At 39.2% G+C, this 16,930-nt stretch overlaps 1 protein-coding gene across 3 annotated transcripts in view; it reads left to right on the top strand.

Annotated features, from left to right (window-relative positions):
• apaf1 (apoptotic peptidase activating factor 1) overlaps positions 1-16,930 on the top strand; it is a 41,392-nt gene continuing 24,462 nt past the window's right edge. The window contains exons 1-7 of one of the 3 annotated variants that reach the window (XR_001170298.3): positions 1-331; positions 3,817-4,064; positions 7,235-7,424; positions 10,337-10,534; positions 12,137-12,320; positions 13,909-14,021; positions 16,581-16,712. Coding sequence is in view for 2 of the 3 variants with exons in the window: in XM_012959843.3 (XP_012815297.2) it covers positions 3,927-4,064; positions 7,235-7,424; positions 10,337-10,534; positions 12,137-12,320; positions 13,909-14,021; positions 16,581-16,712 (955 nt within the window). In the remaining variant the exon portion in view is untranslated. Of the gene's footprint in view, positions 332-397; positions 716-3,816; positions 4,065-7,234; positions 7,425-10,336; positions 10,535-12,136; positions 12,321-13,908; positions 14,022-16,580; positions 16,713-16,930 lie in introns of those variants that run through there. The other 2 variants (XM_012959843.3, XM_031898854.1) reach the window with 2 other exon arrangements.

The raw sequence follows: 16,930 nt of genomic DNA, 5'->3' as shown, positions 1-16,930 counted from the left end.
ACTGCATTAATGACCTGTATTTAACTGTCTAAGCTGATACAAAACATCTACAGCTTGGTAATACAAAAGTAATGTGTCAGTGTTTATTTCACATACTCTGCTTCCTGTACCGGAATGTAATCTGAGAGTGGTTTTGCTCCAGCATATTGGGCAATATCCAAGCTTGTCTCTATATAACGCAGGGACTTGTATCGGCTGCTGTCAGTCCAGTTCTCTCCTTCCTCCTCATAGCGTCTATTACCCACAGTGCTCTGGGCGGCGTGTCACTGTTGCTAGCCTGGGAAAGGGAACTGGGGCAGCGCTCAGTGTTCTGCAGTCCTGGCACTATAAGGTAAGTTGGGGGGGGGGGGGGGGGAATCGCTGCATTTTCTGTGCCCCTTCTGTTCTATTCGGAGAGGTATATCGCAGGAGGAAGCGGCGTACCAGTAGGGTTAGAAAGTCCAATCCGCCCCTCCCTCTCTACTACTTAGAAAGCTGCAAAATAAGTCCGGCCTGGCCGCTGCGCTACAACTGCCGCCACCTAGTATTGTTCGTACACAACTGAGTGGCATAGTGATATACTCCCTCAGGACAGAACTCTGTTTGAGCTGTCAGTAGTCTTCCCGCCGCTGCCACAGTTAAAGAAAAGGTGATGTCATCGGACGCAAGGTGCTATGGGGATTGTAGTTTCTTAATAGCCGGAACATTGTTTTGGACAGTACGGGGATCTGTACAGGTAAGGGGTGCCTTTATATCGGTAGGTGGCCCCTTCTCATACCCAATGAATAGTGAGTAACATATACTGGGAAGTTTTGTGCAATCCATTCCTGTCCCAGGGCCAGTTCTATAAACCTTTCCTGAGCCGAGCACTTCCTTGTAGTTTCTTCCCCACGGCACACATACCTTAGTATGAGGGGAATTGGGACACTCTGTTTCAACATCATATGAAACCAATTACAGAAAGGGAAATAGGAGGCAAACTCGCCATGAAAATAAACATCTTACGGCAAAGAATATGTTTTACATATATGTATATTTCACTTAGGATGTAAACAACCATTTTAATTGCACAGTGCCCTAACGACATGGAGTTAGTCTATACCTGTCTGGTCAGCATACTGTATTTGGGGCTGCTATATCTGGGAAGGCTAATGATTATCAGCCACTATATATCAATAAATAATACAGCAAACTATCCCTGTATAGTTGTATGGTTGTATGTATACAACTGTATAGTTGCAAGTTGTAACTTGCACTGGAATGGGTAGGGAGCTGCAGCCTGGAGGGGCCTATATGAGCTCAGCTTGCCCTGGAGTCAGGTCTAGGTGACAGGACTGCCGCCACTCTTATTCTAAGCAAAGGTCTTAAAAGGGTTGTTCACCTATAAGGTAACTTTTAGTATGATGTAGAAAGTAGTTTTCTGAGACAGTTTGCAATTGGTCTTTTTTATTTCTGTTTTTTTTCACTTGAATGTTTGTTCAGCAGCTCTTCAGTCTGGAGTTTCAGCAGCCATCTGGTTGCTAGGGTCCAAATTACCTCAGAAACCAGGGAGTGGTTTTAATAAGACACTGGTTTATAAATAGGAGATGACTTGAATAGAAAAATATTTTATATAAAGTAACAATTGAACTGTAGCCTCACACTGGCTGCTGGGGTCAGTGATCCCCATTTAAGAGTTGGAAGAGGAATGCAAATATCTTAAAAACTATGAAAAATAAATAATGAAGATCAAATTAAAACTTGCTTTGAATTGGCCATACTATGGCATATTAAAAATTAACTTTAAGGTGAACCATCTCTAAATTAGTGGGCCTTTAGGAAATCTGTGCTAATGCAGCATGATTCCAAGCAGAGTTATTAAGCTAGTGGGCCCGCTATACTGCACAAGCACTCTATACCAATATGCTCTGAGCCATGCAAAGTTATGAAGCTAGTGGGCCCACTATACTGCCCAGGCACTCTATACCAATGTGCTATGATTCATGCAGAGTTATCAAGCTAGTGGGCCCTCTATACTGCCCTGGCACTCTGTACCAATGTGCTATGATCCATGCAAAGTTATCAAGCTAGTGGGCCCACTATACTGCCCAGGCACTCTATACCAATGTGCTATGATTCATGCAGAGTTATCAAGCTAGTGGGCCCTCTATACTGCCCTGGCACTCTGTACCAATGTGCTATGATCCATGCAAAGTTATCAAGCTAGTGGGCCCACTATACTGCCCAGGCACTCTGTACCAATGTGCTATCATCCATGCAAAGTTATCAAGCTAGTGGGCCCACTATACTGCCCAGGAACTCTGTACCAATGTGCTATGATTCATGCACAGTTATCAAGCTAAGTGGGCCCACTATACTTCCTTGGCATTCTGTACCAATGTGCTATGATCCATGCAGAGTTATCAAGCTAATGGTCCCACTATACTGCCCAGGCACTCTGTACCAATATGCTATGATTCATGCAAAGTTATCAAGCTAGTGGGCCCACTATACTGCCCAGGCACTCTGTACCAATGTGCTATGATTCATGCAGAGTTATCAAGCTAGTGGGCCCACTATACTGCCCAGGCATTCTGTACCAATGTGCTATGATCCATGCAGAGTTATCAAGCTAATGGTCCCACTATACTGCCCAGGCACTCTGTACCAATATGCTATGATTCATGCAAAGTTATCAAGCTAGTGGGCCCACTATACTGCCCAGGCACTCTGTACCAATGTGCTATGATTCATGCAGAGTTATCAAGCTAGTGGGTCCACTATACTGCCCAGGCACTCTGTACCAATGTGCTATGATTCATGCAGAGTTATCAAGGTAGTGGGCCCACTATACTGCCCTGGCACTCTATACCAATGTGCTAGGATTCATGCAGAGTTATCAAGCTAGTGGGCCCACTATACTGCCCAGGCACTCTATACCAATGTGCTAGGATTCATGCAGAGTTATCAAGCTAGTGGGCCCACTATACTGCCCTGGCACTCTGTACCAATGTGCTATGATCCATGCAGAGTTATCAAGCTAGTGGGCTTTCAGCAGGCCACTATACTGTGCTGGTGCTCTGCGCCAGTGTGGTATGATGCCATGCAGAAGATTTCAGATTGTGGGCCTTCAGGAACTGTGACTAGTGAATTTCAGCATAACCAGCAAGCAAAAGAAATTGCATACTCTGTATTCATCATATAGTTATATCTGATAAGCATTGCCATTTTCCTTAGTTGACTATAGAATTTAAGTACTATGTAGCATGAAATGACTTCTAACCTACAAATTATTACATCGGGACATACTTATTTTTTCAAACCTTGGCTATCAGTCATATATTGCCTGCCTCACCCCTATGCCTCAGGCATAGAGGTGGGGCAGCTAATTACTTTCGCTTTCCATTCAGCACTTCCTAGATGTCATTGCATTTATGTGTTCTGTACTTTTATGTGTCCTGTATATTACTCTGCTGTTTATGCACTATTGTACTTCAGCACTAGTGACAGCTGGGTAAGTAGGGTAAATAAAATAGACTGGTGCATTTTTTTCCTTAAAGGAGCAATGGCTTGGGGAAAAATCTTGGATTTATTAGGGGTACCTAACATTTTAATCCCAGTGAATCCAGCTTTGCTTGTTTTTTAAGGAGGGATTATATATCTATAAGTAAATTATACAGGGCTGCAGATAGTTTTGTGTATGTAATTAAAAGTATATATGGCTGTTTGTCTATCCTATCTATCTATCTAATCTATCAATAAAAATATAATCAAACACATTCCACTTAATTAAATGTAAAAGTGTAAGTGATATATTGTGTTATATAATTATGCATCATGTTGTGATTTTACTTACAGGCCACCCTAGCTATGGTGCTTTTAAACTGCTTCCTAAATACTTGACAGAAAAGAGCCAATTTTAACATTAGTTTACATTCATCATTGGTATTGCTCAAAGAGATTGCATAATGGATGAGAAGGCTCGGAGTCTACTGCTTCAGAATCGAACAGCACTTGTGAGGGACATTCGCACAGCTTACATTATGGATCATATGATAAGTGATCAGGTTATTACCCCAGAGGAGGAGGCCCAAGTAAAATCTCAGGTTAGTAACTTACATCCTATTAAAATCTTGTTATAGTATCCATTATCCTAGAACAATATATTTATTCTGCAGAAACCATTACAATACCAGAGTAAACAGTTTTAGAAGCTTTCTCCATTTGCTTAAGACAGCAGCTGCCATTAACTAAGTAACCTTTATTAGAAAGGTCTATGTAAATACAGCCATAAGCACTTACAGTAATGCTGCACTGAGTCCTATATCAAAAGAAACACAGGATTTATTGTCTCTTTTTTTGTAAACATGATATTCCAGTGTCTTGACTTCCTCTCTCAGAAACATCCTTAATTCCTGGGGCCAGTCTACCCAGTTCTCTCCCCTCTCCTGTTCCCCCCTTCCACCAGAATGCTATGAACTCCCTCCCCCCTCCCTTAGGAATGTGTGATCTCAGCTATAACGGCTAGAGACTGCAGGAAGGAAGCTACTTAAAATGGCAGCTGCTGTCTTAAGCAAATGGAGAAAGCTTCTAGTGCTCTTTTCTCAGGTATGGTAATGGTTTCTGCAGACTAAATATATTGTTCTAGGTGGCACTAATGTGGCAAATCTATTGGCAGTAAAATGCCAAAATGACTTTCCTTCTCCTTTAAGTCAAATCTGTCTTTTATTTTTACTATTGCTCTGTTGGTCTTCGGTGAGGGCAGACGAAGCGTTAATCCACTTCTCTCTGCCCTGCACTTTTCTGCCTGGCTGAGAGAAGTGGATCCGCTTCCGTCTGCCTATCTGTGCGTGCATTAAAAGTTATGGCAACAGCCAGAATGTGCGCACACAGAGCAGTGCGGATCAGCGGTCGGCCTGGAAAAAGTTTGCTTTCGCCTTTTCCAGGCCAACCGCCGATCCACTCCACACAGAGCAAAAAATATTTGGCCAAAGGCCATCTGAAGCTAGGGGGATGGTAATGCTCTTTCTGTTTAGCCTTTTAGGGAAGGAGGGAAGCTATATATACCAGGGGTGCCCAGACTTTGTCACCCTGTGATATACTCTTGCCCCCTGGCCTCTGTCATGAGATCTACCACAGTTAAAATAGTGTGATGTCTATCATATGTGCAATAAGCAAGAAAAATTATCAGTCGATGTTTAACAAATACACATAGCAATATATAAATGCAGTGCCAAATTCACATTTAATCCCCACATAACATTATTCAAGTGTCAACTTCAAGTTTAATGTGAAAGGATTGTAGTAGTTTTTAATTCCCTTCTTCATGGCCCACTTTGTAGTCTGCACACAAAAACATTTATAAAGCGGGAATAAATATATACAGCGGCCCGGTGGGGACAATCTTCTATACTGGGATGAAACTACAAAGATGGATGGCTTGAGCAGCCGCACTCAAAGGCTCCAGAATGCTGGGGGGTAGGGGGGGTGAATTAAGTGGTGGGATGTCATCCCACTGCATTCCACCTCAAGGTCTACCAGAAACTTTAAAGGGATCTGTACATTACCACAATGAATTTAAAATGAAACAACTCAGATGCAGTTGAAGTGCAGACTTTCAGCTTTAATTCAGTGAGGTGAACAAAACGATTGCATAAAAATGTGAGGCAACTAAAGCATTTTTTTAACACAATCCCTTAATTTCAGTGGCTCAAAAGTAATTGGACAAATTAAATAACTGGAAATAGAATGTTCATTTCTAATACTTGGTTGAAAACACCTCAGAATTCATTCAGCTGCTTCTGTCCTGTGTCACATCATCAATAAACACTTGTGTCCCAGTGCCACTGTTAGCCATGCACGCCCAAGCCAAGCCATATGCTTTGGATAATGAGCTGTTCCACGCCTTCTCCATACTTTTTTCTTGCCATCATTCTGGTATAGGTTGGTCTTGGTTTCATCTGTCCACAGAATGTTTTTCCAGAACTGTGCTGGCTTTTTTTTAGCAAAGTCCATTCTAGCCTTTCTATTCTTGAGGCTTATGAGAGGCTTGCACCTTGCAGTACCCTCTGTATTTATTTTCACACAATCTTCTCTTTATGGTAGACTTGGATATCGATACATGAATAAACAGCAAAAATTTCAGTGGAATAAAAACAACACTGAAATTTTTGCTGTTTATTCATATGTTGATTCGGGACCTATCAGTGGGATATAACTTTTAGATTCCCTTTCTTAACCTAATTTATTATTCAGTTGGATAACTTATTGTACAGCGCTGCGGAATATGTTGGCGCTTTATAAATAAATAATAATAATAATAATATCAATACGCCTACCCCCTGGAGAGTGTTCACTTGGTTGGCTGTTGGAAATGGAAATGATTCTACGATCATCCACCACTGTTGTTTTCCATGGACATCCAGGTCTTTTTGCGCTGCTGAGTTCACCAGTGCTTTTTTTCTTTCTCAGGATGTACCAAACTCTAGATTTTGCCACTCCTAATATTGTAGCAATTTCTCTGATGGGTGTTTCTGTTTTCGCAGCTTAAGCTTAAGCATGGCTTCTTTCACCTGCGTGGAGAGCTGCTTTGACCACATGTTGTCTGTTCACAGCAAAATCTTCCACATGCAAGCACCACACCTCAAATCAACTCCTGGCCTTTTATCTGCTTAATTGATAATGACATAACGAGTCTTTGAGTCAATTGTCCAATCACTTTTGAGCCCTTGAAATGAAGGGATTGTGTTAAAAAAATGCTTTAGTGGCCTCACATTTTTATGCAATCGTTTTGTTCACCCCACTGAATTAAAGCTGAAAGTCTGCACTTCAACTGCATCTGAGTTGATTCATTTAAAATACATTGTGGTAATGTACAGAACCAAAATTAAAAAAAGTTGTCCTGTCCAAATATTTATGGACCTAACTGTATATATGTGTGTGTGTATTAGGGATGATTTATGGTATGCTCATACCAGCTTTTTATAGTGCTTAGTACATGCAGCACACATAGGTGTATTCCATAGGCTGCATCCAATGAAATACATGTGTGTTACATGTACTAAGCACTATTCATTCTGATAACAATGTAAGAAATAATTGTAGCCTTCATTAACCATGTACATATTTATTACTGTGCTGTATTGTTCCAGTCATATAGCTGACAAAATATGGCCAGCACCCTGTTCAGAAATCAGTGTGTCTGCCTGTTGCAGAGCTACCCTTCTGGAAGCATGCCCTTTTTTAACTCATAAATTTATTTTCTTTATGTCAACAGCGTACTCAGATGGACAAAGCAAATTTCCTTATCAATTTAATTCTTGGCAAAAGCAATCAGGCATATGTTTCTTTCTATAATGCTTTGCTTCATGAGGGGTACAAAGACCTTGCTGTTCTTCTTAAAGAGGCCGCTAATGCTGAGCTTTCTGACAGTACCAAGAGTTCAAGCAATGGAATTACTTCATATGGTAGGTTGGCATTTCACAATATAGTATTAGAAGGCTTGTCTTGACATATGTAAAATTTATTACATTTTTCCTTCTCTCATGCCTCTTTATATATCATATGAACATGTGATGCTGTTTTATGGAGCATTTTTAACTAGTAAATTAAAGGGTAAATCTACCTCTCTACAGCTCTTGTTGGGGTCCCACTTACCCTAGCAAGCAGACAAAAACAAGAGTGGAAGATAAGTGAAAAGATAACTAATAAAACACATTAAACACTATAAATATCTATCCTGTGAATTAATTTGCTTTGTGGTTGCTGGGGGCAGTTGCACAAATAGCTTTTTTAAAATTTCAGTTTTGAAAGAGGCAGGATAAAAAAACATGCACAAAATTTAAAAACAAAGACCAACTGCAAACTGTCACAGAATATCACCTTTTAGGTGGACTGCTCCTAACTGCCCCCTTACTTTTAATGGGCATTAAAGTAAGGAGTAAGCTGCCATGTTTAAGCACCATTTATTTGTGACTACTAGATGCTGCCATGGGCATAACTATGCTTAAGTGAGACACTGGCTGCTGCAGTTTTAGTTTATCAAATTTTTAATGGGGCCCTGAAGTGATTTTGATGTGGGGCTTAGTAACATCTATTTATACCACTGGATGCTGATTGAGTGTTTTTGCCTTAGCAGAGGCAAGTACTATGGCACGTTCTAAATATATATGTGTATCTGCAGAAAAGGAATTTCTTTAAATGTAATAAAATCATTACAAATCATACTGTATTAAGGACAAAAAAAATGCTACCCATTGAAGGATGTATCTGCCTAAAGAAATATTCAATTCTAAAATAAGAAAGGCAAAGTCTCATATTCATTTTAACTTGTGAACATTATATTGTATGTAACCCTTAACAACATGGATGTAGAGTATTTAATTCTAGACACGTGCTTTGGTCTTTGTTAAGAAATGGATTGTGAGCATTCTAATGATCTTATTGGCTGAGCACTGATTCCACCCATGCACAAAAAGCTGAGTACAAAAAGGCCTTGTAATGTGGCATTTCTCTGTTTCAATGATACGATAATTGGTGTCTGACCCACAAAATCTGATCAAACGTTTTTCAAATAATAAAGACTAATTTCAAATTGTCCAGGAATTCTGCTGCCTACATCATACTGAGAGTTAACTTTAAGGTGAACAACCCCTTTAACAATGTCCTTGTCCTTCTTACATTTGCTTTCCTTTTAACCAACCCATATTTTCAGTCATGTTATATCTGCTTAATACCACATTTTTTCCCTGAAAATGATGCTCATCTCAGGCTTACTTCTACTAGTCCATTTTGCCTCTTTCTTTCAATGCCCTTTAACTGTCATTATGTTAAAATGTATTCCATTAATGTTTTTTAGGATATATTGCTTTTAATATCAGTATAACGGGTAAAGTACTGTATTAGTTGGAGTTTTATGAGTTCACAAGATAACCTTGAGGTCATGTATAGAAGTAATTTTGGTCACAAATAAAACCAGTTTTCCTACCTGAGTAGATTAAATAAATGTATTATATATGCTAGCAAAATGCACAATATGATTCATTTCTTTAACTTTTTTCATTAAAATCTGATGTCCATCAAGTCCCTTGTGTTGAGAGCCAGAGAGAATCATTTGGTGGAACTAGGCATTGTGTCTATTGCACAAAATGTTGGTAAAAATAGAGTAATGATAGAACTTAGCTGTGCAAAATATGAATAACAATGCTTTCTAGAGTAGGGGTATGTTATCACTGATCCGTTGACCCCTAAAAGGTAGAAATGAATTTGAAATTGAAGTAGAAATTGTGTAGTGTTTTAATGCTTGTTAATCAACCATTGGGATAACAGTTTTTTATTTTAACTGAAAAAAATGTTGTATAGATATAATATTGACCAATGATAATTCATCAAACACAGGGTGCAAAGAAATGAACACAGAGAGCTGCAACTTCCTGTGAATACATCGCTGCCTGAGTCCAGCAGAGCTGTATTTATAGGGGGGCATGTCAACTTTCCTTTGGCCGCCTGGCATAAGGCTGTATTTACCTGCTTATTGTGTGAAGTTCAGGGTTGCCTTGTTCCCAACAGCCATGCAGTGTGCACCTTGCTCAAGATTTTTAATCCAGCACAAACTGCAGATTGCATTTTGCAGGAAACATTGCAAATAAGTGCCTAGGGGCCACAATTTATACCCCACTAATGCAAAATCTGTTTCTAAACAAACTATAACTAATAGGGCTATTTGGTATATTAGCTCGTATTTGTTTTCAAATAAAACATTTTAATGCAATCCTCTGTTCCAAAAGGAATAATACATTGTAATGAGAGTTGTTTTTTTTTTTTTTTACCAAGAGCACAAATTAAATTTCATCTGCTATGTTTATTTTTTTTTATTTTGAGTACACATGGCATTGCAACTGCGCAAGGGAGCATTAGTGGGTACATACCCACACCCACAGCTCGGTATTGTTTATCCTCAAACTGGTGATGCACCAAACCCGCTAATTCGGTATTCGGACAAATCCTTTTTATGGATTTGGGTGAATATCAAACCGAATCCAAACACAGAAGTGGAAGTTCTCAAAGATGTCGGAAAAGTTGGAAGCGGTGTTCTTGAAGCGCCAAGTTTGTTCTAATGCATAGGGTTTGAATTCGGTTTGGCCCGACTCTTTGATTTGTCTCAATCTGATTTCTGTTAAAAATGGCTTGGATTTGGCTAAATTCCAAACCGAAACAGGGATTTGGTGCATCCCTACTGAAACCATTCTATTGAACTGATATTTTTAACAATAAGGGGTTTGATAATGTTAATTTATGTATTTATTTCTCTTTTATGTAAAAATATTTATTTAGTAAGGTTATTAATATCTCACTTTGCTCACCTTTTCTGTAATCCTAGTTAAAACAGTACTATGTGAGGGTGCTGTACCTCAGAGACCAGTTGTTTTTGTCACAAGGCTGAAGCTTGTCAGTAAGATACAACAGAGCCTGTATAAGTTGAGTGTGGAATCCGGATGGGTAACCGTGTATGGAATGGCAGGCTGCGGAAAAACTGTCCTGGCTGCAGAAGCACTTCGAGACCACAAAATACTGAATGGTAAAAACTGACTGCTTATGGGTATGGGTCCATAGCTTGCGTAATGGGGGGGAAATGTTTTATAGATCAATTTGTTTGTTTTGGGGGGGACAGTGTTAAATTGAATTTAAATCTTTTAAATGAAAAGATCATCTTAAAATGAATCTGTAACAGGAAATAGATTCTAAGCGAATTATTTGTTTGTGTTTTAAAGGGGACCATCATCTAGACATAAAAAGCAGTGTAAAAGTGCTTTTCAAATTAAATAGGAAATCCCAATTCTTTTTAATTAAAATATCCATACCTGTTATAAAGGTATTTATCTCAGGTGCCAATCATATATTGCCTGGGAATGCATAATACAGAAATATCTGCTGTACTATGCATACACTTGACCACATTGAAGAGAAGAGTTAAAATTACTGCTTTTATCACTGGCCTTAGCCCAGTAAGCTTGTACTTTAGTCCTTTGCAACTAGGATACTGTATGCACATCATGCATGAGGACTTTAGAGTGAAACTATCTTGAATATTACATTTAATATAGCCTTCATCTCATTGAAGTAAGAAACATTCTAAATATAAACCATTCTCTACCACTGAAATAATCAAGTTACTCTTTACTATTCCCCTCTCAGCAATCTGTCTCTCTTCATGTCCAAGTCAGTTGTTCCAAATTATGTGATTGCCATCTCCCATGGAGTACATTTTAAGCAATTCAGTTTTTTGTTTTTTAATTATTTTCTCTTTAATAGTAACAGCACCTTGTACTTGATCCTAACTAAACTATAATAGGCAAACAATCCTATTGGGTTTATTTATTTTTTAAATTATTTTAGCAGGCACAGAGGTAAGGTACAGAGATAAGGTACAGAGATCCAAATTATGGAAAGATCCCTTATCCAGAAAACGCCAGGTCCCAAGCATTCTGGATTACAGGTTCCATACCTGTATTTAAAAAAATTCTTATTTCCATGAGCTGAAGCTCATACTTAATTTTCACAGCAGCTCCTGTTTAAATATGACTGCATAAATTATGTAACACAAAAATTTGTCTACTTGGCATATCTGCATTATATTTACATACAAGTGGTTGCCATGACTAAGGCATTCTCCATAAATCAAGAAACCAGCACAAAATAATAGTCAGACATTAGAGGGATAATGTCATGAATTTTATGGTCTACTATTTATTTCTAAATCACACTGTTTACATAGCAAATAATTTACTCAAGCATTTAAAATTTTATTCTTGAACACAACACAACAAATGTATTATTTTTTAGTTGTAATATAGGTGTGTAGGCAGCCATCTCAGTGCATTGTGCCTGAGTCTGAGCTTTTAGAAGGAGCCAGCGCTACACATTAGAACTGCTTTCAGGTAACCTATTCCTATTGGTTCTCCTACTCTGATGTAACTGGAGGAGTCCCAAGCTGGACTTGGATTTCTTACTATTAAGTGCTATTCTGATATCTACTGCTATCTTCCCATTGGTATGCTGATCGGCTGCTGGGAGGGGGATTATATCACTCCAACTTGCAGTACAACAGTAAAATGTGACTGAAGTCAGAACACAGGTCACAAACATGAATTAACAATTCTGTGGTTTTGCCCAATGCTAGAATGTTTTCCTGGAGGAGTCCACTGGGTCTCTGTTGGAAGGCAAGACAAAGCCGGGCTCCTGATGAAACTACAAAATTTGTGCACCCGCCTAGATCAAGAGGCCAAGTATTCACAGAGACCTCCATTAAATGCGGAAGAAGCCAGAGAGAGACTGAGGCTGATGGTGAACCGTATGTACCCTAGGTAACAATTACTGTTTGCGAAATAGTAGTACTATTGTTACTTATAGTGCATAAAGTACTTTATACTTATTTTGTGCTTAATAAATGAGATTTTTTTCTTTGGTAAGTCTATTTTCTTTGGCACTGAACACTGATTTGGAAGCTTCACTATAGCCACATTCTTAATTTTTCCACTCTAACTTCTTCTGTAACTAGCTAGACCAGTATAGTAGTAAGCTTTGGGCTAACTACCTGATTATCAGTGTGTTTATGGGCACTGCAATAGGGTAGCTTGGACACAGTTTTCCAGTCCCATCAGATTGCTATCTAATTGTCTGAACATAAAGTGTAAACTACTGATGCCTTTTAGTTAGATTTTAATGTTATACATACAATTTTTTTTCTATTGTTTAAATTAAATAGATTGAGGATTGGTATTTATGTATGAAGCGCTGCATAATTTGGTGGCGCTATATAAATAAATGATGATGATGTTGTATAACTTAGCCTCCCAATGAAGTTCTGACAGGGTCGGACTGGGGAACAGGGCCCACTGGGTGCCCCGCACCCCCCAAGGGACCTCCTCCGGCCGCATCCTCCGCCGCGCACCCCTAAACCCCCCACCTGTAGGGGCCCCTGTCCTACGTCCTCCCTTGAATGCGTTTGTGAAACGTGTCAGTGGAGGACACCGGAGGCCAGAGGAAGCAGCAATAGGGTCAGGTCTGGGCCGCTGCGGTTACCCACCGGGTATTTTCTTGGTGTCCCGGCAGCCCAGTCTGACCCTGAGTTCTGATCATCTTCATCTTGAGTGTACTCTGTTCCCCTATTCTCTGACCAGTGTCCTAGAGAACAGGAGGGCTTGATGTTCAGTCTCCTACTAGTTTGGTGCCTCATTATGTCTGTGGGCTCTTATGGACCAAGATGGTACTTGCCTAGGCCTCTGTCCTCTTGCAGGTTGTTTAGCTTGGTAATTTGATAATTTTACCCTCTTCAATAACTAGTATATAATTTCGGGTTTATATTAGGACTGTCAGCTTCTCGCTAACTATGATTACCAAATGTTACTGTGGTTGCTGGAAATTTTCACATCTGATGAACATCACAGATTCAGCCTTTTTCCCTTAACTAGAGGCACCAGCTTTCCTGAATTACCATTGTTCTCCCCTCTAATTTCTGACCTGCATATATTTTGGGAACATTTTCAGCCATTGGGCACCTCATCAGAGGATGAAGTGCCCACTGACATGAAACGCATAAGGAGGGCGGAGCATGGGGACCATGTAAGCTCTGGGATGCACCTGTTTGTCATTTGGTATGGTATGTACAATTAGAATTTTTGATTGAATCCTTGTACCAGTAAATGTTTTGTAAGCAATACCACTAATCTGTCTAGTCATTTAACATTATAATAAAATAGCAATATTTCAGACTGTAAATTTGAAAAGTAAGAAATTAAAAAAACACCATTTTGTCTAAATCATCATTTTTGTACAAAATTAAAAGTGTCTTAATTTTGTCTGAATCATTATTTTCTTCCGAAATTAAAAGTGGGCAAGAGTTTAACTTTGCCTAAAGGACTCCATGTGACACTGTTATGCTACTATTCCTAGGTGCCTCATTGTTCTGGATGATGTTTGGGATTCTTGGGTGCTCAAAGCTTTTGATATTCAGTGTCGGGTGCTCATTACCAGCAGAGACAAGAGTGTGACTGATTCACTGCCTGGTAAGTATTTGCTTGTCTTTTATGGGAATTGTTCAAAAATAGATACCGTATATACTCGAGTATAAGCCGATCCGAATATAAGCCGAGGTACCTAATTTTACCTAAGAAAACTGGAAAAATGTATTGACTCGAGTATAAGCCTAGGCATTGATTTCTTTTAACACACCTGCACACTAGCCTGTGTCCGAGTAGTAAGGGCAGCACTGGATTACTTGTCCAGCCGGCCATCTAAGTGTTATCATTTTAATTTTGCAAAAGCTGATGATTTTATATTACCTGTGCTATGCCTCAAAAATAGAATCTTCCAAATCCTACAAATACCTACAAGTCCGACACTACCTGACCTCCTGGGTACAATTCCCCTTGCCTCCTCCCACCACTTGGGAAACAATTTGTGCAGGACGGATGGTGTCACGCCTTGTGAATTTGGTAAAATTTCCTTGAATTTGTTTAAATTGTATAAGACATCTGGGGTGTATATATTTTCATGATGGAGCTATATAATTGGTGTGTGTTAGCTTCTCTTCTGGTTATGGAGTATGGTTTAATACCTTCCGGGCAGCTGTCACAGTACAAAATATTTACAGCACTTTAATTGTTCTATGGTGCTCAGCAGAGTGGTTTTTAAACCTGTGGGAAGTATGGCCAATATATGCCAAGCTGAGTTTAAATGTTAACATGTATATGATACATGAAATATTTGATATAAATGACATTTTAACATTTATTTCCCATTGTTATCTATAAATCAGTTGTATATAGTTGGCCCATACCTATAAGTTGTACATAGGCACACATTTCACCTTACAACAGTACTTGGATTATGCCCGCACCCACACTGATATACTTTCTATGAAACAAGGAAACACTAATCGGACACTATTACAGCAATAACTATCAAGCATGGAAAGTGTACATAAAAAACTATATGAACAGTAACAATCAATACAAAGCAAAAGCTACAATACTAAGTGTAATAAACACAGAATACTACATAATCAAGCCTAACTGCAATAGAAAATGATGCTGAACACAGCATATGAAATTAGTTATACATTGCTGTATAGCAAAATATAATATATATCCTAAAATGGCAAAACTATGTGTGATTTACCTCAGTTGTTGAACAGTTTAAGGCATTTGTATCTGAGTTCCATTTTTTTTAGGTGTAATACATTCTTGCTCGTGCTAACAGTCCCCGCTCCTGGACACTGCATTCCCGTGTGGCCACTCACTCTCGCTCGCACCCCCAACCCCCCCCCCCCGTGACGTCAGGGGGCACGTCGCGCGACGGGGGTTACGGCGAAGGCGCGGTCGCGCTTCTTGCACGAACATATGTCCAGGAATTGGGACTGCACGAGCAAGAATGTATTCGTGTGTGGAGTGCTGGCGCAGGAGCACATGCACGTGTATCCAGGGGGGGTTCGAGTGCATGTTAAAGCCCGAAGGTATGCCCAGGAGAGGGGGTTCAAATAATCATTACCGGATATACTCCAGCCTACGCAGAATGTCCAGGGGTGGGGGTTCAATAAATCATTAACGTATAAAATAGGTATGTCCAGGGGAGGGGGTTCAATATATATACTCGAGTATAAGCCGAGGTGGCCTTTTTGAGCTCATTTTGGGAGCTGAAAAACTCGGCTTATACTCGAGTATATACGGTAATATTTTTTTTTCCTTTACACGAATGTGCTTAAAATCGGTGTAAATAATAGATTCGTTAACTAAACATTAAACATTGATAGTAGCTAAGTTACATGAATCCATATTGGTGGCAAAATAATAGTATTGGGTTTTATAATGTTTAAATTATTATTTAATAGACTTCAGGTCCCGAGAATTCTGGATAACCGGTTCCGTGCCTGTATTCTAACAGGTCATGTTTGTTTCCCCTGCTTTCATTCATGCAGTTAATGTGTCTTAGTTTGCCCAGGGTCTTGGACTTCACTTACTGTTACTAAGATACATTACTTGTAGTTGCAGCGAAACCTCATGGGTTTGCCATGAATTATAGGTGACTAGGAAGTACTAGAAGTAGCCAAGGACCTGCTATAGTTACCTGCAAATGCATCAGTGCATGTTTGGTGATAACCACTGTGCTACTTACTGTTCTTCCCCCCCCCCCCCTTCCCGTGGGGGACCAACTCTTAGTAAATATGACAATAGCTCATTTTGGTCACATGGTCATATTCTAATTTCACATTCACATTCCAAGATGATTAGACAAGTTGCTACATCTAAGCACAGCCATATAATTTAGGTTTGCTGCTAAGCCCATACATGTGGCAGCAGGAGGCATCACTAGGACCCGGGTGCACCATTTGATTAGCCAAATCACTAATTTGGGGGCTAGCACCAATAAACCGATAAATATATAATTCAACCAAACACTACATTTTTAAAATGTTATTTTATTATGTTAATAAATAACAATAATGAAGTAATAAAATAGGGAAATTCATGTCTAATATAATTGGACAATATTTTATGTAGCTGAAAGGGCTATCTATATTTTCTTTTTTCCACTGAAGTATAACTAAATGCTTTACCCCCCTAAAGGCTTTAAGGAGGCTGTTCATGTAGACAGTGAGCTTGAGCATTCAAAAGGCCTTGAAATACTCTCACGCTTCCTGAATATAAAAGCAGAAGCACTGCCATCCCAGGCCCATAACATAATTAAAGAGTCCAAAGGTAAGTAACAATTTTACAGGTTCTGTGGTAGTAACATAAATGTTAGTCTTAAGATCTGATGTAACCTAACATGAGTAGTTGGTTGGCATATCAAATGATTGATTTTACAATTTAACAATTACAGTTAAAGACAGTTTATCTGTAATATTTATTTAATAATGTAGAAAATATAGCTTATGATTTTTATGGCGTCCTTTAAATCATATTTAAAACAAAAC

The sequence above is a fragment of the Xenopus tropicalis genome, chromosome 3, assembly GCF_000004195.4.
Source record: "Xenopus tropicalis strain Nigerian chromosome 3, UCB_Xtro_10.0, whole genome shotgun sequence".
Lineage (NCBI taxonomy): Eukaryota > Metazoa > Chordata > Amphibia > Anura > Pipidae > Xenopus > Xenopus tropicalis.
The sequence above is the reverse complement of the archived record's forward strand: the minus strand, read 5'-3'. Positions and strand labels throughout refer to the sequence as shown.